The sequence below is a fragment of the Coregonus lavaretus genome (assembly GCF_964263955.1).
Source record: "Coregonus lavaretus genome assembly, chromosome: 27".
Taxonomy (NCBI): Eukaryota; Metazoa; Chordata; class Actinopteri; order Salmoniformes; family Salmonidae; genus Coregonus; species Coregonus lavaretus.
The window spans coordinates 35,748,467-35,770,236 of NC_140014.1; the positions used below are offsets into that span (position 1 = coordinate 35,748,467).

The 21,770-nt window shown below is 44.8% G+C and overlaps 1 protein-coding gene across 4 annotated transcripts in view; it reads right to left on the reverse strand.

Annotated features, from left to right (window-relative positions):
- Nucleotides 1-21,770, reverse strand: part of LOC311103180 (gephyrin-like) — a 97,141-nt gene that overhangs the window by 59,538 nt on the left and 15,833 nt on the right. For all 4 annotated transcript variants that reach the window (XM_084144733.1, XM_084144730.1, XM_084144732.1 and 1 more), the window contains exon 2: nucleotides 2,258-2,336. In XM_084144733.1, the coding sequence (XP_084000859.1) occupies nucleotides 2,258-2,336 (79 nt within the window). The remainder of the gene's footprint in view (nucleotides 1-2,257; nucleotides 2,337-21,770) is intronic.

The window sequence follows — 21,770 nt, forward strand, 5'->3', positions numbered from 1 at the left end:
AGAGAGGGAGAGGGAGGAATGCAGGGAGAAGGTGAGATATAGAAGGATGGAGGGAGAGAGAAAAGGATGGAGAGAGGGAGAAGGGGGGAATGCAGGGAGAAGGTGAGAGATAGAGGGATGGAGGGAGAGAGAGAAGGATGGAGAGAGGGAGAGGGAGGAATGCAGGGAGAAGGTGAGAGATAGAGGGATGGAGGGAGAGAGAAGGATGGAAAGAGGGAGAGGGAGTAATGCAGGGAGAAGGTGAGAGATAGAGGGATGGAGGGAGAGAGAAGGATGGAGAGAGGGAGAGGGAGGAATGCAGGGAGAAGGTGAGAGATAGCGGGATGGAGGGAGAGAGAAGGATGGAGAGAGGGAGAGGGAGGAATGCAGGGAGAAGGTGAGAGATAGAGGGATGGAGGGAGAGAAAAAGAGAGGGAGAGGAGGCTCTGTCCTTGGTGAAAGTGGCTTGTCAGGAGGGTGTTAGATGAGGAACAATCTAAGCTGGGAGGAGAGCTGAGGAGGCTGCAGAGCAGGATAGGGTGGTGGAGCAGAGAGAGTAGGTTTACACACACATCCTAATATACCTATTATTGTACTTATTTTCCAAGTGATATACTGTCTATACACACACCACGTATTTATATTCTGCATTCTGACACTGCTCATTCTAATATATATATACTACCGGTCAAAAGTTTTAGAACACCTACTCATCCAAGGGTTTTTCTTTCTTTTTACTATTTTCTACATTGTAGAATAATAGTGAAGAAATGAATTATATGAAATAACACACATGGAATCATGTAGTAACCAAAAAAGTGTTAAACAAATCAAAATATATTTGAAATTTGAGATTATTCAAATAGCCACCCTTTGCCTTGATGACAGCTTTGCACACTCTTGGCATTCTCTCAACAAGCTTCATGAGGTAGTCACCTGTAATGCATTTCAATTAACAGGTGTGGCTTTTTAAAAGTTAATTTGTGGGATTTATTTCCTTCGTAATGAGTTTGAGCCAATCAGTTGTGTTGTGACAAGGTAGGGGGAGTATACAGAAGATAGCCCTATTTGAAAAAAAAACAAGTCCATATTATGGCAAGAACAGCTCAAATAAGCAAAGAGAAACGACAATCCATCATTACTTTAAGACATGAAGGTCAGTCAATATGGAACATTTCAAGAACTTTGAAAGTTCAGCCGCAAAAACCATCAAGCGCAATGATGAAACTGGCTCTCATGAGGACCGCCACAGGAATGGAAGACCCAGAGTTACCTCTGCTGCAGAGGATAAGTTCATTAGAGTTACCACCTTCAGAAATTGCAGCCCAAATAAATTCAAGTAACAGACACATCTACACATCAACTGTTTAGAGGATACTATGTGAATCAGGCCTTCATGCTCAAATTGCTGCAAAGAAACCACTACTAAAGGACACCAATAAGAAGAAGAGACTTGCTTGGGCCAAGAAACACGAGCAATGGACATTAGACCGGGTGAAATGTGTCCTTTGGTCTGGATTCCAAATTTGAGATTTTTGGTTCCAACCGCCGTGTCTTTGTGAGACGTGGTGTGGGTGAACGGGATGATCACCGCATGTATATTTCCCACCGTAAAGCACGGAGGAGGAGGTGTTATGGTGTGGGGGTGCTTTGCTGGTGACACTGTCAGTGATTTATTTGGAATTCAAGGCACACTTAACCAGCATGGCTACCACAGCATTCTGCAGCGATACGCCATCCCATCTGGTTTGGACTTAGTGGGACTATCATTTCTTTTTCAGCAGGACAATGACCCAACACACCTCCAAGCTGTGTAAGGGCTATTTTACCAAGAAGCAGAGTGATGGAGTGCTGCATCAGAGGACCTGGCCTCCACAATCCCCCGAACTCCTTCAAGACTGTTGGAAAAGCATTCCAGGTGAAGCTGGTTGAGAGAATGCCAAAGTGTGCAAAGCTGTCATCAAGGCAAAGGGTGGCTATTTGAAGAATCTCAAATATAAAATACATTTGATTTGTTTAACACTTTTTTGGTTACTACATGATTGCATATGTGTTATTTCATAGTTTTGATGTCTTCACTATTATTCTACAATGTAGAAAATAGTAAAAAGAAAAACCCTTGAATGAGTAGGTGTTCTAAAACTTTGCACCAGTAGTGTATATACTTTGTTAATTGGACTCATTCTGACATTCTACTGCACTGCTGGAGCTACTAAAATAAGCATTTTGCTGCACCTGGCATAACACCTGCAATGTCTGTGAATGTGTGTGTACTCACAGTGACGGGTCGTGGACCAGATCTTTGAGGTTTACTCCACTGCGGTCCTCAGCCAGGTTCCTGAAGCAGCTGTCACTCACTGTAGAGAGAGAGAGAGAGAAAGTGAGAGACATAGAGCGAGAGAGCGAGGTAAAAATTGGCAAAAGACACACACATTTCTTTGCACAGGGCCGTGGGGTAAATCTCAGAAAGACAAAAATAATGGTGTTCCAAAAAAGGTCCAGTTGCCAGGACCACAAACACAAATTCCATCTAGACACCGTTGCCCTAGAGCACACAAAAAACGATACATACCTCGGCCTAAACATCAGAGACAAGTAAATTCCACAAAGCTGTGAACGATCTGAGAGACAAGGCAAGAAGGGCCTTCTACACCATCCAAAGGAACATCAAATTCGACATACCAATTAGGATCTGGCTAAAAATACTTGAATCAGTTATAGAACCCATTACCCTTTATGGTTGTGAGGTCTGGGGTCCGCTCACCAACCAAGAATTCACAAGAATTCACAAAATTGGACAAACACCAAATTGAGCCTCTGCATGCAGAATTCTGCAAAAAATATCATCTGTGTACACCAAATAATGCATGCAGAGAAGAATTAGGCCGATACCCGCTAATTATCAAAATCCAGAAAAGAGCCGTTAATTACAACCACCTAAAAGGAAACGATTCCCAAACCTTCCATAACAGAGCCATCACCTACAGAGAGATGAACCTGGAGAAGAGTCCCCTAAGCAAACTGGTCCTGGTGCTCTTTTCACAAACACAAACAGACTCCACAGAGCCCCAGCAACACAATTAGACCCAACCAAATAATGAGAAAACAAAGAAAAACAAAGAAAATACCACAGTGTGCCATCACAGCAGCAAGATTTGTGACCTGTTGCCACAAGAAAAGGGCAACCAGTTAAGAACAAACACCATTGTAAATACAACCCATATTTATGTTTATTTATTTTCCCTTTTATACTTCAACTATTTGCACATAATATGACATTTGAAATGTCTTTATTCTTTTGGAACTTTTGTGAGTGTAATGTTTACCGTTAATTTGTATTGTTTATTTCAATGTTGTTTATTATCTACTTAACTTGCTTTGGCAATGTTAACATATGTTTCCCATGCCAATAAAGCCCTTAAATTGAAAATTGAATTGAATTGAACTGACAGAGAGAGAGAGAGAGAGAGGGAGAGAGAGAGAGAGAGAGAAAGTAACCGTTAATTTAGTCCACAAGTATTACACTAACAACAGTATCCCACACTCCATCTTCAAGTCCAGACTACCTGTCCACATGGCTGTGACATCAAACCTTGTCTCTCTATCATCTCTCTTTTCTCAAGAGAGTGGGAGAGAGAGAGAGAGAGAGAGAGAGAGAGAGAGAGAGAAGAGAGAGAGAGAGAGAGAGAGAGAGAGAGAGAGAGAGAGAGAGAGAGAGAGAGAGAGACAGAGACAGAGACAGAGAGAGACAGACACAGAGACTCAGAGAGAGAGACAGACACAGAGACTCAGGAGAGAGAGAGAAGACAGCTTCTCCATCCTGGAGGGGGAAATCAATCATTTCCAGACCCAGGGATATGTACTAGTCTGTGGCGACCTAAATGCCAGAACTGGACAAGAACCTGACACCCTCAGCACACAGGGGGACAAACACCTACCTGGAGGTGACAGCATTCCCTCCCCCATATGCCTCAATCAATCAATCAATCAATTTTATTTTATATAGCCCTTCTTACATCAGCTAATATCTCGAAGTGCTGTACAGAAACCCAGCCTAAAACCCCAAACAGCTAGTAATGCAGGTGTAGAAGCACGGTGGCTAGGAAAAACTCCCTAGAAAGGCCAAAACCTAGGAAGAAACCTAGAGAGGAACCAGGCTATGAGGGGTGGCCAGTCCTCTTCTGGCTGTGCCGGGTGGAGATTATAACAGAACCATGCCAAGATGTTCAAAAATGTTCATAAGTGACAAGCATGGTCAAATAATAATCAGGAATAAATCTCAGTTGGCTTTTCATAGCCGATCATTAAGAGTTGAAAACAGCAGGTCTGGGACAGGTAGGGGTTCCATAACCGCAGGCAGAACAGTTGAAACTGGAATAGCAGCAAGGCCAGGCGGACTGGGGACAGCAAGGAGTCACCACGGCCGGTAGTCCCGACGTATGGTCCTAGGGCTCAGGTCTCTCAGTTGGCTTTTCATAGCCGATCATTAAGAGTTGAAAACAGCAGGTCTGGGACAGGTAGGGGTTTCGTAACCGCAGGCAGAACAGTTGAAACTGGAATAGCAGCAAGGCCAGGCGGACTGGGGACAGCAAGGTGTCATCATGCCCGGTAGTCCTGACGTATGGTCCTAGGGCTCAGGTTCTCAGAGAGAAAGAGAGAACGAGAGAATTAGAGAGAGCATACTTAAATTCACACAGGACACTGGATAAGACAGGATAAGTACTCCAGGTATAACCAACTAACCCCAGCCCCCCGACACATAAACTACTGCAGCATAAATACTGGAGGCTGAGACAGGAGCGGTCCGGAGACACTGTGGCCCCATCCGAAGAAACCCCCGGACAGGGCCAAACAGGAAGGATATAACCCCACCCACTCTGCCAAAGCACAGCCCCCGCACCACTAGAGGGATATCCTCAACCACCAATTTACAATCCTGAGACAAGGCCGAGTATAGCCCACAGAGGTCTCCACCACAGCACAAACCAAGGGGGGGCGCCAACCCAGACAGGAAGATCACGTCAGTAACTCAACCCACTCAAGTGACGCACCCCTCCTAGGGATGGCATGAAAGAGCACCAGCAAGCCAGTGACTCAGCCCCTGTAACAGGGTTAGAGGCAGAGAACCCCAGTGGAGAGAGGGGAACCGGCCTGGCAGAGACAGCAAGGGCTGTTCGTTGCTCCAGAGCCTTTCCGTTCACCTTCACACTCCTGGGCCAGACTACACTCAATCATATGACCTACATGGCCTCCCCCTCACCCTCTCACCCCTTCTCCCCCTCACCCTCTCACCCTTCTCCATCTCACCCCTTCTCCCTCTCACCCCTTCTCCCCCTCACCCCTTCTCCCCTTCTCCCTCTCACCCCCTCACCCCTTCTCCCACTCACCCCTTCTCCCCCTCACCCCTTCTCCCTCTCACCCCTTCTCCCCTTCTCCCTCTCACCCCTTCTCCCCCTCACCCCTCTCACCCCCTCACCCCCTCACCCCTTCTCCCACTCACCCCTTCTCCCACTCACCCCTTCTCCACTTTTCCATCTCACCCCTTCTCCCCTTTTCCATCTCACCCCTTCTCCCCCTCACCCCTTCTCCCTCTCACCCCTTCTCCCCTTCTCCCTCTCACCCCCTCACCCCTTCTCCCTCTCACCCCTTCTCCCCCTCACCCCTTCTCCCCTTCTCCCTCTCACCCCCTCACCCCTTCTCCCCCTCACCCCTTCACCCACTCACCCCCTCACCCCTCTCACCCCTTCTCCCCCTCACCCCTTCTCCCTCTCACCCCTTCTCCATCTCACCCCTTCTCCATCTCACCCCTTCTCCCCCTCACCCCTTCTCCCCCTCACCCCCTCACCCCTTCTCCCTCTCACCCCTTCTCCCCCTCACCCCTTCTCCCTCTCACCCCCTCACCCCTTCTCCCACTCACCCCTTCTCCCACTCACCCCTTCTCCCACTCACCCCTTCTCCCACTCACCCCTTCTCCCCTTCTCCCTCTCACCCATTTTACATTTACATTTACGTCATTTAGCAGACGCTCTTATCCAGAGCGACTTACAGGAGCAATTAGGGTTAAGTGCCTTGCTTAAGGGCACATCGACAGATTTTTCACCTAGTCGGCACGGGGATTAGAACCAGCAACCTTTCGGTTACTGGCACAACGCTCTTACCCACTAAGCTACCTGCCACCCCTTCTCCCCTTCTCCCCCTCACCCCTTCTCCCCCTCACCCCTTCTCCCCTTCTCCCTCTCACCCCTTCTCCCCTTCACCCCCTCACCCCTTCTCCCTCTCACCCCTTCTCCCCCTCACCCCTTCTCCCTCTCACCCCTTCTCCCTCTCACCCCTTCTCCACCTCACCCCTTCTCCACCTCACCCCTTCTCCCTCCTCCCCCTCACCCCTTCTCCCTCCTCCCCCTCACCCCTTCTCCCCCTCACCCCTTCTCCCCTGCTAACCCTTGATCTATAAATAGGCTGCAATTCCCTGCAGGAGACAGCCGGCAGAGGGAGTGAACTCTACAGAGAGGAGAAGATAGAGGGATGGAGGAAGAGAGAGTGGGATATCTCCTCCCCTCTTCTCTCTCCTCACTCTTTCCTCTCTCTCTGTGCTCCAAATGAGGTCCATGTGGTTCAAAATGTGTTGGAGGGTAGCGTAGCCAATGTAGAATTGGGCTGAATAGTCAGACAGGATGGCCCAGAAGTAGCAGGGCAATAGGGAGATTCCCACATCTCTCTCTGGTGAGACGCCCCTGTGCCCCAGCCCCAGGAAACAGAGAGAGATAGGTGCTTCTGTCACCAACCAAGGAGGGCCTACAGCAGCACCTAGATCTTCTGCACAGATTCTGTCAGACCTGGGCCCTGACAGTGAATCTCAGTAAGACAAAAATAATGGTGTTCCAAAAAAGGTCCAGTTGCCAGGACCACGAATACAAATTCCATATAGACACTGTTGCCCTAGAGCACACAAAAAACTATACATACCTCGGCCTAAACATCAGCGCCACAGGTAACTTCCACAAAGCTGTGAACGATCTGAGAGACAAGGCAAGAAGGGCCTTCTATGCCATCAAAAGGAACATAACATTTGACATACCAATTAGGATCTGGCTAAAAATACTTGAATCAGTTATAGAACCCATTGCCCTTTATGGTTCTGAGGTCTGGGGTCCGCTCACCAACCAAGAATTCACAAAATGGGACAAACACCAAATTGAGACTCTGCATGCAGAATTCTGCAAAAACATCCTCCGTGTACAACGTAAAACACCAAATAATGCATGCAGAGCAGAATTAGGCCAATACCCGCTAATTATCAAAATCCAGAAAAGAGCCGTTAAATTCTATAACCACTTAAAAGGAAGCGATTCCCAAACCTTCCATAACAAAGCCATCACCTACAGAGAGATGAACTTGGAGAAGAGTCCCTTAAGTAAGCTGGTCCTGGGGCTCTGTTCACAAACACAAACAGACCCCACAGAGCCACAGGACAACAACAACAACACAATTAGACCCAACCAAATCATGAGAAAACAAAAAGAGAATTACTTGACACATTGGAAAGAACAAACAAAAAAACAGCGAAAACTAGAATGCTATTTGGCCCTAAACAGAGAGTACACAGTGGCAGAATACCTGACCACTGTGACTGACCCAAGCTTAAGGAAAGCTTTGACTATGTACAGACTCAGTGAGCATAGCCTTGCTATTGAGAAAGGCCGCCGTAGGCAGACCTGGCTCTCAAGAGAAGACAGGCTATGTGCATACTGCCCACAAAATGAGGTGGAAACTGAGCTGCACTTCCTAACCTCCTGCCAAATGTATGACCATATTAGAGACACATATTTCCCTCAGATGACAGAGATCCACAAAGAATTCGAAAACAAACCCAATTTTGATAAACACCCTTATCTACTGGGTGAAAAATCACAGCTACAAGATTTGTGACCTGTTACCACAAGAAAAGGGCAACCAGTGAAGAACAAACACCATTGTAAATACAACCCATATTTATGTTTATTTATTTTCCCATTTGTACTTTAACTATTTGCACATTGTTACAACACTGTATATATACATAATATGACATTTGAAATGTCTTTCTTCTTTTGGAACTTCTGAGTGTAATGTTTACTGTTAATATTTATTGTTTATTTCACTTTTGTTTACTATCTACTTCACTTGCTTTGGCAATGTTAACATACGTTTCCCATGCCAATAAAGCCCTTAAATTGAAATAGAATTGAATTGATAGACAAAGAGAGAGAGAGAGAGACGGAGACGGAGAGGAAGGAGCATTATGACTGTGTAGTGACTATGTTAGTAGTGAGTGAATGAGTGAGTAACCCAAGCGATGTACATGGTCATAAGCCCATTCCCTCATTAACCCTTTCCCCTTATGTCTCTCATCTCTCTTACTCTTTCTTACCATCTCTCCTTTCACACCAATAGTGCAAGGCCCAGTGACACACGGGCATTTCTATTGAAAAGGACCCATGAGCATCAACATTTGAAGTCATAGGAGAATATCAAATTGCGTGTTTCTTTTTGGGAAATTAAGGCCTAGATCAATTTTTCAACCATTTTCCATCTTAAGAATGAGGCATAAGTAAAGGCTTTGATTTCTGGATAAACAGATAGAAAAGGGCTCTTAGAAAACATCAACCAGAAAAAGTCTTAAAACGTATCAGATATACATCAAAACACAATAATGTTGACGTAAAGACCCCTGCCAACTAATATCAACACTTATATTCGTTTTGGAGAAATTGTTTACCTTCTGTAAGTTTAAGAAATATTGCCTTGTGCCTTGTAATTCTGTTACCAAAAACCCACATATCTTTAATATTTTTTCAAATTTCTCTCCCTCATGAGAAAGAAAGTTCACAGAAGTAACAAGTGATGGTAGACCTACCAATTAGTTATAGTGATTTTACTGATATACATTTTGTTTAACAATTAATTGGTAACGGAATTACCCAAACTGAAAATCATAATAGTCACAAACCACAGTTGGGTCACCTGCTACTGTCCTCCCTTCATCTGTCATACTGGCCTTGATGTTAACGTCCACAGAAGTACCCGGCTGGACCAAACCTGAGCCTATCATAGACATATGTTTCACAAATTTGGATAGCACAGTAGAGTACAGTACAATACAGTAGTACATTACAATACAATACCGTACAGTACAATAAAGAAAAGCAGAGTATAGTACAGTACAGTACAGTAGAGAACAGTATATTGTACTGTACTCTACTTCACTGAACTATACTTTACTGTACTGTACTGTACTTTAATGTACTCTAATGCACTGTACTGAACTGTACTCTACTCTGCTCTGCGCTCTTCTGTACTATGCTGTGATGCCCAAACTTGTGAAACATGAGGAGAATGACATTAATATCCATAATTATGAATTTCTGTGTAGTACAGATCAGGGACCCATGATTTAATTATGTTACCGTAATTCCGTTACCGGGTGTAAATCCACTTTACTTATTGTAGTTCAATAACCAAAATAGTTTGTTTCAAACTCAAGGTGCCATGTCATAGCTGACAGCATTCTATCTTTTTTTTTGCTACTGTAATAATATTTTATTTTTTTCTCTTTTTTTTACACTCTAAAATACAAACAACAACTTACAGACACACAGGAACAATGACTAGATCTCATCTGCCCAGACCCGCATGCTCACACCTCCATTCCTTGTGCCACATGGCCTGTTTCGCTCAGTAGCCCACGCACTTTCAATATTTAAATCATAAAATCATTCGATTTTTCCATTGTGTTAATGATGGCGGATTGATTGATTTCCACATTTTTAGTATACGTTTTTTCAAGATGAGAAGAGAATCGTCCAGCCCATTGGGTATCTCACTACACCCCCATATGCCATGTCTTGAAATACGCAGACAGACGGATTAAAAGTAAATTTACATTGTAATATTCTGACAGCCAACTTTCTAACTCCGCCCACAACTTCCGGACATTATAGCATTCCCAGAAAGCATGGATTATTGAGCCATTATTAGTTTTACACTTAAGACATGAGTCTGTCGTTGTGCTGTTGAATTTGTGAATTTTGTCTCTTCTATAATTACATTTACGTCATTTAGCAGACGCTCTTATCCAGAGCGACTTACAAATTGGTATAATAAATTCTATACGTTAGTTTATACTGGATTAAGCGTACATTTGTAATTTCATTTGTTCTGCTCAAACTTTCCCTCCACCTTGTGCTAACATCAGTTCTTTTTAGGTCTTTGTTCCAATACTTTATATTTTTTTCGAAGAGATTGCCAGTTGGATATTCTCTCTGCAAGGTTTTGCATATCTTCACTATCATATGAACATCCTTTTCTGACCCAAATATGATTCCCTCAAGGTTGTTCTGATGTCCAGAAGATTTCAAATCTACATTTCGTGATATGTAACTTTTAAATTGCATTTATTTGAAACTATCTACATTGGTCAGTCTAAAACTACTTTTTATTTCTGTCATGTAATTTACATTTTCTATGCTTTTACATTCCCATGTGGACCAATGTATTTGTGAAATCTGCAGACATCTGTGAATCTTAATTCGGAGCAGATATTTAACAGAGTTTTTGGAAAACATGGTCACATAATTTTTTTTGCCGTAATTCTGTTACCAAAGTTTGCATCTGCACAGTTCTTCCAGTAAATGTGCTTTTGTAACATGTTCAGTGTAAATTGTTAAAAGTTGAGTTGTAGGCCTATACTTTGTTAAACTTTGAAATCAATGGTTTTTGTTTGGCATACATTTTCAAGTGAAAAAACTGAGTCAAAGCATAATTCCGTTACAGTGGAATTGCCCATACACATTACATACGCATTACATACGCATTACATACGTTTTAATTTTTATTTATTTATTTCACCTTTATTTAACCAGGTAAGCCAGTTGAGAACAAGTTCTCATTTACAACTGCGACCTGGCCAAGATAAAGCAAAGCAGTGCGATAAAAACAACAACAACACAGAGTTACATATGGAATAAACAAAACATACAGTCAATAACACAATAGAAAATCTATATACAGTGTGTGCAAATGTAGCAAGTTATGGAGGTAAGGCAATAAATAGGCCATAGTGCAAAATAATTACAATTAGTATTAACACTGGAATGATAGATGTGCAAGAGATGATGTGCAAATAGAGATACTGGGGTGCAAATGAGCAAAATAAATAACAATATGGGGATGAGGTAGTTGGGTGGGCTAATTTCAAATGGGCTGTGTACAGGTGCAGTGATCGGTAAGGTGCTCTGACATTTACATTTACATTTACATTTACGTCATTTAGCAGACGCTCTTATCCAGAGCGACTTACAAATTGGTGCATTCACCTTATAGCCAGTGGGATAACCACTTTACAATATGTTTTTTTTTACAACTGATGCTTAAAGTTAGTGAGGGAGATAAGAGTCTCTAGCTTCAGAGATTTTTGCAGTTTGTTCCAGTCATTGGCAGCAGAGAACTGGAAGGAATGGCGGCCAAAGGAGGTGTTGGCTTTGGGGATGACCAGTGAGATATACCTGCTGGAGCGCATATTACGGGTGGGTGTTGCTATGGTGACCAGTGAGCTAAGATAAGACGGGGATTTGCCTAGCAGTGATTTATAGATGGCCTGGAGCCAGTGGGTTTGGCGACGAATATGTAGTGAGGACCAGCCAACAAGAGCGTACAGGTCACAGTGGTGGGTAGTATATGGGGCTTTGATGACAAAACGGATGGCACTGTGATAGACTACATCCAATTTGCTGAGCAGAGTGTTGGAGGCTATTTTGTAAATGACATCGCCGAAGTCAAGGATCGGTAGGATAGTCAGTTTTACGAGGGCATGTTTGGCAGCATGAGTGAAGGAGGCTTTGTTGCGAAATAGGAAGCCGATTCTAGATTTAACTTTGGATTGGAGATTCTTAATGTGAGTCTGGAAGGAGAGTTTACAGTCTAACCAGACACCTAGGTATTTGTAGTTGTCCACATACTCTAGGTCAGACCCGTCGAGAGTAGTGATTCTAGTCGGGTGGGCGGGTGCCAGCAGCGTTTGATTGAAGAGCATGCATTTAGTTTTACTAGTGTTTAAGAGCAGTTGGAGGCTACTGAAGGAGTGTTGTATGGCATTGAAGCTCGTTTGGAGGTTTGTTAACACAGTGTCCAATGAAGGGCCAGATGTATACAAAATGGTGTCGTCTGCGTAGAGGTGGATCTGAGAGTCACCAGCAGCAAGAGCGACATCATTGATATACACAGAGAAAAGAGTCGGCCCAAGAATTGAACCCTGTGGCACCCCCATAGAGACTGCCATAGGTCCAGACAACAGGCCCTCCGATTTGACACATTGAACTCTATCTGAGAAGTAGTTGCTGAACCAGGCGAGGCAGTCATTTGAGAAACCAAGGCTATTTAGTCTGCCAATAAGAATGTGGTGGTTGACAGAGTCGAAAGCCTTGGCCAGGTCGATGAAGACGGCTGCACAGTACTGTCTATTATCGATTGCGGTTATAATATCGTTTAGGACCTTGAGCGTGGCTGAGGTGCACCCATGACCAGCTCGGAAACCGGATTGCATAGCGGAGAAGGTACGGTGGGATTCGAAATGGTCGGTAATCTGTTTCTTAACTTGGCTTTCAAAAACTTTTGAAAGGCAGGGCAGGATGGATATAGGTCTAACATTTTGGATCTAGAGTGTCACCCCCTTTGAAGAGGGGGATGACCGCGGCAGCTTTCCAATCTCTGGGTATCTCAGACGTTACGAAAGAGAGGTTGAACAGGCTAGTAATAGGGGTTGCGACAATTTCGGCGGCTAGTTTTAGAAAGAAAGGGTCCAGATTGTCTAGCCCAGATGATTTGTAGGGGTCCAGATTTTGCAGCTCTTTCAGAACATCAGCTGTCTGAATTTGTGTGAAGGAGAAGTGGGGGGGGCATGGGCAAGTTGCAGTGGAGGGTGCAGAGCTGGTGGCCGGGGTAGTGGTATCCAGGTGGAAAGCATGGCCAGCCGTAGCAAAATTCTTGTTGATATTCTCGATTATTGTAGATTTATCGGTGGTGAAGTGTTTCCTAACCTCAGTGCAGTGGGCAGCTGGGAGGAGGTGCTCTTATTCTCCATGGACTTTACAGTGTCCCAAAACGTTTTGGAGTTAGTGCTACAGGATGCAAATTTCTGTTTGAAAAAGTTAGCCTTTGCTTTCCTAACTGCTTGTGTATATTGTATATATTACTTCCCTGAAAAACATTACATACACATTACATATGCATTACATACGCATTACATACGCATTACATACGCATTACATACGCATCACATACGCATCACATACGCATTACATACGCATAAAATACGCATCACATACGCATCACATACGCATCGCATACGCATCGCATACGCATTGCATACGCATAGCATACACATAGCATACACATAGCATACACATAGCATACACATAGCATACACATAGCATACACATAGCATACACATTACATACGCATTATATACACATAACATACGCATTATATACGCATTACATACACATTACATATGCATTACATACACATTACATACACATTACATATGCATTACATACAGAAAAAGGGAATAAGAAAAAAACAGCCTCAGCCCTCAGCCCCAACCCTCAACCCTCAACCCTCAGCCCCAACCCTCAGCCCTCAGCCCCAGCCCTCAGCCCCAGCCCTCAGCCCTCAGCCCCAACCCTCAACCCTCAGCCCCAACCCTCAGCCCCAACCCTCAACCCTCAACCCCAACCCTCAGCACTCAGCCCCAACCCTCAACCCTCAGCCCCAACCCTCAGCCCTCAACCCTCAACCCTCAACCCTCAGCCCCAACCCTCAGCCCCAACCCTCAGCCCTCAACCCTCAGCCCCAACCCTCAGCCCCAACCCTCAGCCCTCAGCCCCAACCCTCAGTCCCAGCTCCAACCCCAGCTCCAGCCTTAGTCCAAGGCTCAGCCCCATCCCTATACCGCAGCCTTAACCCAAGCCTCAGCCCCAACCCCAGCTCCAACCCCAGCTCCAGCCTTTGTCCAAGGCTCAGCCCCAGCCCTATATCCCAGCCTCAACCCAATCCTCAGCCCTAGCCCCAACCCCAGCCTTAACCCCAACCCTATGCCCCAAGCTCAGCCACCAGCCCCAACCCCAGCTCCAGCCTTAACCCAAGCTCCAGCCTTAACCTCAGCCCCAACCCCAGCTCCTGCCTTAACCCCAGTCTCAACCTCAGCTCCAGCCCCAAACCCAGCTCCAGCCCCAACTCCAGCTCCAGCCTTAACCCAAGCCCCAACCCCAGCCTTAACCCAAGCCCCAACCCCAGCTCCAGCCTTAACCCAAGCCTCAGCTCCAGCCTTAACCCAAGCCTCAGCTCCACCCTTAACCCAAGCCTCAGCCCCAACCCCAGCTCCAGCCTTAACCCCAGCTCCAGCCTTAACCCCAGCCCCAAGGGTCTCTCTCTCAATCCCAGCCCAGCCAAATGCCCCAGCCTTATACCCCAGCCCCAGTCTCAATCCCAGCCCTATATCCCAGCCCCAGGCTCAGCCCCAGCCCTATACCCCAGCCCCATACCCCAGCCCCAGTCTCAATCCCAGCCCTATATCCCAGCCCCAGTCTCAATCCCAGCCCTATATCCCAGCCCCAGGCTCAGCCCCAGCCCTATACCCCAGCCCCAGTCTCAGCCCCAGCCCTATACCCCAGCCCCAGTCTCAATCCCAGCCCCATACCCCAGCCCTATGCCCCAGCCCTATGCCCCAGCCCTATACCCCAGCCTCAATCCCTGCCCCAGTCTCAATCCCAGCCCTATATCCCAGCCCCAGGCTCAGCTCCAGCCCTATACCTCAGCCCTATACCCCAGCCCCAGCCCTATACCCCAGCCCTATACCCCAGTCCTTTACCCCAGCCCCAGCCTTATACCACAGCCCCAGGCGCAATCCCAGCCCTATACCCCAGCCCCAGGCTCAGCCCCAGCCCTATACCCCAGCCCCAGCCCTATACCCCAGCCCCAGGCTCAGCCCCAGCCCTATACCCCAGCCCCAGGCTCAGCCCCAGCCCTATACCCCAGCCCCAGGCTCAATCCCAGCCCTATACCCCAGCCCCAGGCTCAGGCCCAGTCCGGTTCTTCATTCATTTGAAGTGGGGGGAACAAAACGAGGTGATAGTTACGTAACAAGACACAGAGGGTGATTCTCTCTTTAGTCTCTACCTACTAGGAAATACAAGCTGGCTGGGGGAGAATGTAATAATATTAGAAAGAGAGAATGAGAGAGTGAGGAAGGAAGAAGAGAGAGAGAGAGATTAGGCCTACCTCTGGAATATCCACTACCCTGCAATGCAGCTGTTTCCCCTCTCTCTTTAACGCTCTCTCTCTCTGTGTTTTCCCTCCCTCCATCTGTCCTCTCTCTCTCTCCTTCTCAGTCACTAACTCCACAGTCCTGAGATCTACTATAGCGTTGTGTTTAAACCACGGTCAGCCTGAGTTTCTACAACAGGGAAGTGGTTTTGGAGATTGGTCGTGACAAGTGGCAGTGACTCTCATTCTGAGTATAACCACCACAGCCAGGACAGCCATACCATACATTAAGCATCACTGAATTATCTTGGCAAAGGAGAAATGCTCACTAAAAGGGATGTAAACAAATTTGTGCACAACATTTGAGAGAAATAAGCTTTTTGTGTGTATGTAAAGTTTCTGGGATCTTTTATTTCAGCTCATGAAACATGAGACCAACACTTTACATGTTGCGTTTATATTTTTGTTCAGTATAATATTATCTCCTGAAGAATAAAGCAGTTCTTGCACTGAAATGATAAACCAAATGTACATTTTGAATTGGGAACAGGAGTAGAGAAATATGTTTTATTTCTTTCAGCATCTTGACAGAATGAATGAGCGGTTAGGGACCGTCTGTAGAGGTGCCATCTTTATCAGCATAATAAAGCTGATAGTATTTCAACCACATTAAATATGCATCCAAGTCAAACTGAAATCTTATCAGAAACATGTTAGGTCCCTAAACATCTTTGCTGTGCGAGAGAAGCAGAGATTAAAGAGAACTCTACCGATGTCAACTACATTGAAGCATTCATTCTATTGATTTATGTTATGACATATTTTCTGGTGAGCAAGGGTTTATTTATTATTCCAGGTCAACAAGGCTAATTATAAACAAGTTGACTAACAAATAGCCTAGCAAAATGTCAGAAATTAGAAGCAGGAACATAGCCTATCTATACTGAACAAAAATATAAACGCAACATGTAATGTGTTGCGCTGCATGAGGCAAATGGTGGTCACACCAGATAATGACTGGTTTTCTGATCAACGCCTCTACCTTTTTTTAAGGTATCCATGACCAACAGACACATATACACTACCGTTCAAAAGTTTTAGGTCACTTAGAAATGTCCTTGTTTTCGAAAGAAAATAAAAACAAATTCCATTAAAATAACAGCAAATTGATCAGAAATACAGTGTAGACATTGTTCATGTTATGTTGTAAATGGCTATTGTAGCTGGAAACGGCAGATTTTTTATGGAATATCTACATAGGCGTACAGAGGCCCATTATCAGCAACCATCAGTCCTGTGTTCCAATGGCACGTTGTGTTTGCTAATCCAAGTTTATAATTTTAAAAGGCTAATTGATCATTAGAAAGCCCTTTTGCAATTATGTTAGCACAGCTGAAAACTGTTATGCTGATTAAAGAAGCAATAAAACTGGCCTTCTTGAGACTAGTTGAGTATCTGGAGCATCAGAAATTGTGGGTATGATTACAGGCTCAAAATGGGCAGAAACAAAGAACTTTCTTCTGAAACTCGTCAGTCTATTCTTGTTCTGAGAAATGAAGGCTATTCCATGTGAGAAATTGCCAAGAAACTGAAGATCTCGTACAACGCTGTGTACTACTCCCTTCACAGAACAGCGCAAACTGTCTCTAACCAGAATAGAAAGAGGAGTGGGAGGCCCCGGTGCACAACTGAGCAAGAGGACAAATACATTAGAGAGTCTAGTTTGAGAAACAGACGCCTCACAGGTCCTCAACTGGCAGCTTCATTAAATAGTACCCGCAAAACACCAGTCTCAACGTCAACAGTGAAGAGGCGACTCCGGGATGCTGACCTTCTAGGCAGAGTTGCAAAGAAAAAGCCATATCTCTGACTGGCCAATCAAAATAAAAGATTAAGATGGGCAGTCTGAGATATGGCTTTCTTTTCGAAGTGACCCCAACGTTTTGAACGGTACTGTATGTATGCCCAGTCATGTGAAATCCATAGATTAGGGCCTAATGAATTTATTTCAATTGACTGATTTTCTTATATGAACTGTAACTCAGTAAAATCTTTGAAATTGTTGCATGTTGCGTTTATATTTTTGTTCAGTGTCAATTAGGTTAAAAAAATAATATCCTGTACCCCTGTAAAGAAAATATCTGCCATCTCTGACTGTACAGTGCATTTTCTATAATAGCGGGTTAGGGTCGGGTGCGGGCATCAGATTTTCACTTTATCACATATAGTCGGGCAGTTGCAGATGGGTTATTAGCAATTACGGTCAGGTGCGGGTGAACAAACAGCTGACCCGCGCATCACTAACACACACACACAAACATACATTCTATACTACTGATTACAGAGAGGGAGAAAGAGAGCGAGATGTTTTATTGTAGACAGAGATGGTTAGAGAGAGAGAGACAGAGAGACAGAGAGACAGAGAGACAGAGAGACAGAGAGAGAGAGAGAGAGAGAGAGAGAGAGAGAGAGCGAGAGCGAGAGAGCGAAAGCACAATCACCTGGAGTTAAATTTTGCAGCAGCAGAGTCCTGGGCTGCGTTCCAAATGGTACCCTATCCCCTATATAGTGCACTACCTTTGACCAGAGTCCTATGGGCCCTGGTCAAAAGTAGTGCACTACATAGGGAATAAGGTGCTATTTGGGACGTAAAAAGAGAGTCCTGGAGTCTTGCAGTAGCAGCTCCATGTAAAGGGCATCTCCTCCTTTTTTGATGTTTTATAAATATTGAATAGACGCTTCTTACTAATGAAGCAGTTCAATGCAGCATTTCTGAGGATAAAAATGAGGTTTTACGGGAAAATTAAATTGGAGAGATTAATAAATGCTTTTCCTTGAAACTACTGTGCTGATCCATCCATGACTGACTCGATTCTACCTTACCCCTCTCCTCATCTCCAGCCCCTCTCTCATCTCTCTCTTTATCTGATCATCCCTTCCTTCCCCCATTAACCTGCTCTGGGTATAAATAGAGCGAAACAGGTGAAAGAATATAGGAGGGGAAGAGAGAGGGGAAGAATGGGACATTGTATGGAGGGATGGAGTGAGTAAGAGAAGGGGGAGGAGAGGACATGATGTAAAGATGAAAGGATAGACAAAGAGGAGGGGAGATGAATGATGAGAAGGGGAGATGAATGATGAGGAGAGATGAATGATGAGGAGGGGAGATGAATGATGAGGAGGAGAGATGAATGATGAGGAGGGGAGATGAATGATGAGAAGGGGAGATGAATGATGAGAAGGGGAGATGAATGATGAGAAGGGGAGATGAATGATGAGGAGGAGAGATGAATGATGAGGAGGGGAGATGAATGAGGAGGAGGAGAGATGAATGATGAGAAGGGGAGATGAATGATGAGGAGGAGAGATGAATGAGGAGGAGGGGAGATGAATGATGAGAAGGGGAGATGAATGATGAGAAGGGGAGATGAATGATGAGAAGGGGAGATGAATGATGAGGAGGGGAGATGAATGATGAGAAGGGGAGATGAATGATGAGAAGGGGAGATGAATGATGAGGAGGGGAGATGAATGAGGAGGAGGGGAGATGAATGATGAGGAGGGGAGATGAATGAGGAGGAGGGGAGATGAATGATGAGGAGGGGAGATGAATGATGAGAAGGGGAGATGAATGATGAGAAGGGGAGATGAATGATGAGGAGGGGAGATGAATGATGAGGAGGGGAGATGAATGAGGAGGAGGGGAGATGAATGATGAGGAGGGGAGATGAATGATGAAGAGGGGAGATGAATGATGAGGAGGGCCAAAACATACATCTTTGATTGACGGATTGAGAGGAGAGGAGAGGAGAGGAGAGGAGAGGAGAGGAGAGGAGAGGAGAGGAGAGGAGAGGAGAGGAGAGGAGAGGAGAGGAGAGGAGAGGAGAGAGAGGAGGGAGAGGAGAGGCAGGATGATAATGAGGGAAGGAGAGGAGAGGGCAGGATGATAATGAGGGAAGGAGAGGAGAGGGCAAGATGATAATGAGGTAAGGAGAGAAGAGGGCAGGATGATAATGAGGGAAGGAGAGGAGAGGGCAGGATGATATGAGGGAAGGAGAGGAGAGGGCAGGATGATATGAGGGAATCGACAGAGAGATTAAGATTTATTGAGGGGAGTGACGCGAGTCCTGCCACTGGCTGCCTGCTCCACACTGAATGTCACCGACGTATGCATGTATCCCCTATGGTGCCTAGTGCCTACTAGGGTCAGGATACATTAGTCATTGCTGTTACCCTACTGAGGTAGACCAGCTGTGGATGGATACACTGACATTGCCGTAACCCTGTGCTTAACAGGCCCACAACCACACTGTCACTGCTGCTTACTGTCTTTCGGTAAACAGGATGTAATTCCCATTGCATATCATTCCCGTAACTCAGCGGCACTAAACAGGCTGATGACATTTTGTCATTCCCATAACTGTGCTGCACTAAAGACTAAAACAGGCTAAGAGACCAGACATGTCACTGCCACATCACATATCTCCATACATTAATTGGCTGCCTGGCGGCCCTGCAGATAGCAAAAGGCCAAAGGATACATTATCGTAAATACAGCACTAAACAGGTTGATAGAAAGTCATTCCAGTAACCCTGCTGTCCTAAACCTGTCTCATACCTCCTATAGGCTCTAGTGTATGTGCTGACCTGCAGAGGGGAAAATGCCAAGGGATACATACTATAATTTTTTTATGCATAGTCACTTTAACTTTACCCACATGTACATATTACCTCAACTACCTCAACTAGCCGGTGCCCCCGCACATTGACTCTGCAACGGTACCCCCCTGTATATATAGCCTCCCTACTGTCACTTTATTTTACTTCTGCTCTTTTTTCTCTCAACACTTTTTTTTGTTGTTGTTTTATTTTTACTTTTTTTGTTAAAAATAAATGCACTGTTGGTTAAGGGCTGTAAGTAAGCATTTCACTGTAATGTCTGCACCTGTTGTATTCGGCGCATGTGACCAATAAAATTTGATTCGATTTAATGTAATCTCTATTCAACATAATCTGATTATGTCATCCATAGAAGGGCCTGAATGTATGGATGCGTCCCAAATGGCAACCCATTCCCTATTTGGTTCACTACTTTTGACCTGAGCCCTATGGGTCCTGGTCAAAAGTAGTAAACTACATAGGGAATATGGTACCATTTGCGACACAACCTTTGTATGTCAGTCTGTTATTATATAAATGTAATGTGTCACTGCTGCTTGCATGAGCGAATGATTGTGAATAAAAGCGTACACATTATGAGTTCTCTCTTTGTATTTGAGTGAGTGCAGTTGTGTATGCACTAAGACCACACTCAACAAGCTGTTTAGGGCCATAAGAAAACAAGAAAATGCTCATGCAGAGGCGGCACTCCTAGTGGCCGCTGATTTGAATGCAGGAAAACAGAAATCCGTTTAACCTAATTTCTACCAGCATGTCACCTGTGCAACTAGAGGCTAAAAAACTCTAGACCACCTTTACTCAACACACAGAGACGCATACAAAGCTCTGCCTCGCCCTCCATTTGGCAAATCTGACCATAACGGTATCCTCCTGATTCCTGCTTACAGCAAAAACTCAAGCAGGAAGTACCAATGACGTGCTCAATTCGGAAGTGGTCCGATGAACCAGATGCTAAACTACAGGACTGTTTCACAGCACAACAGGTGTGGATTTACAGTGAAATGCTTACGTACGGGCCTTTCCCAACAATGCAGAGAAATAATAAAGTAAAACACGTAATAATAAAAGTAATAATAGATTCACAATGAGAAATGATAACTTGGCTATATAAAAGGGGTGAGGGTACCGAGTCGATGTGCAAGGTAATTATGAGGTAGACATGTACATACTTTAGATAATCAGTCAGGCAAGTTATGATATCTACTAGTAAATGCTAAGGCAATAATGGATATGCAAACCAGGAATTTAAAAAGTTCAAAGTCTTGGTTGAATATTTTCCGTGCTGAATTCAGTCATCATGGAATAGGCTAACTGGAAAATCGGACATTTCCTCTAGGCTCTTTGGTCCTTGAAAAGTAATTGAAGTTATGGTGGCCGATTTAGAAGTTCTACAGCTCCAATATAATTATTTTGTGATTTCATTTCTGATCAGTTTTTATGACAGATGTAGTCGCTTTCATTTGAACGGTGTTGCGCTTGTTGCGGTAAAACCATGTGCGGTTATTATGAGCAAGAAAGACATCGAGTGTTGGCTTCAACTTTCTTTTCCATACAAAGCGTTCCATTACAAAGGAAACAGGGTTATTGGTTGCTTTCTCGTTTTAAAACATGATACAATAACTCTTCAATATCTGAAATGGCGAGACTGACCAGCTACCACATGGACAGACTTCATTAGTGTGTTTGTGTGGGGGGAATGCTGTCTATTTAGTCAGGCCCACATTATTCTGACATATATTAGAATGTAAAAATTGTGAACGTCTATGCCCTTGGGTAGGCCTATATCAAAAAATATATATATATTCTTAGTG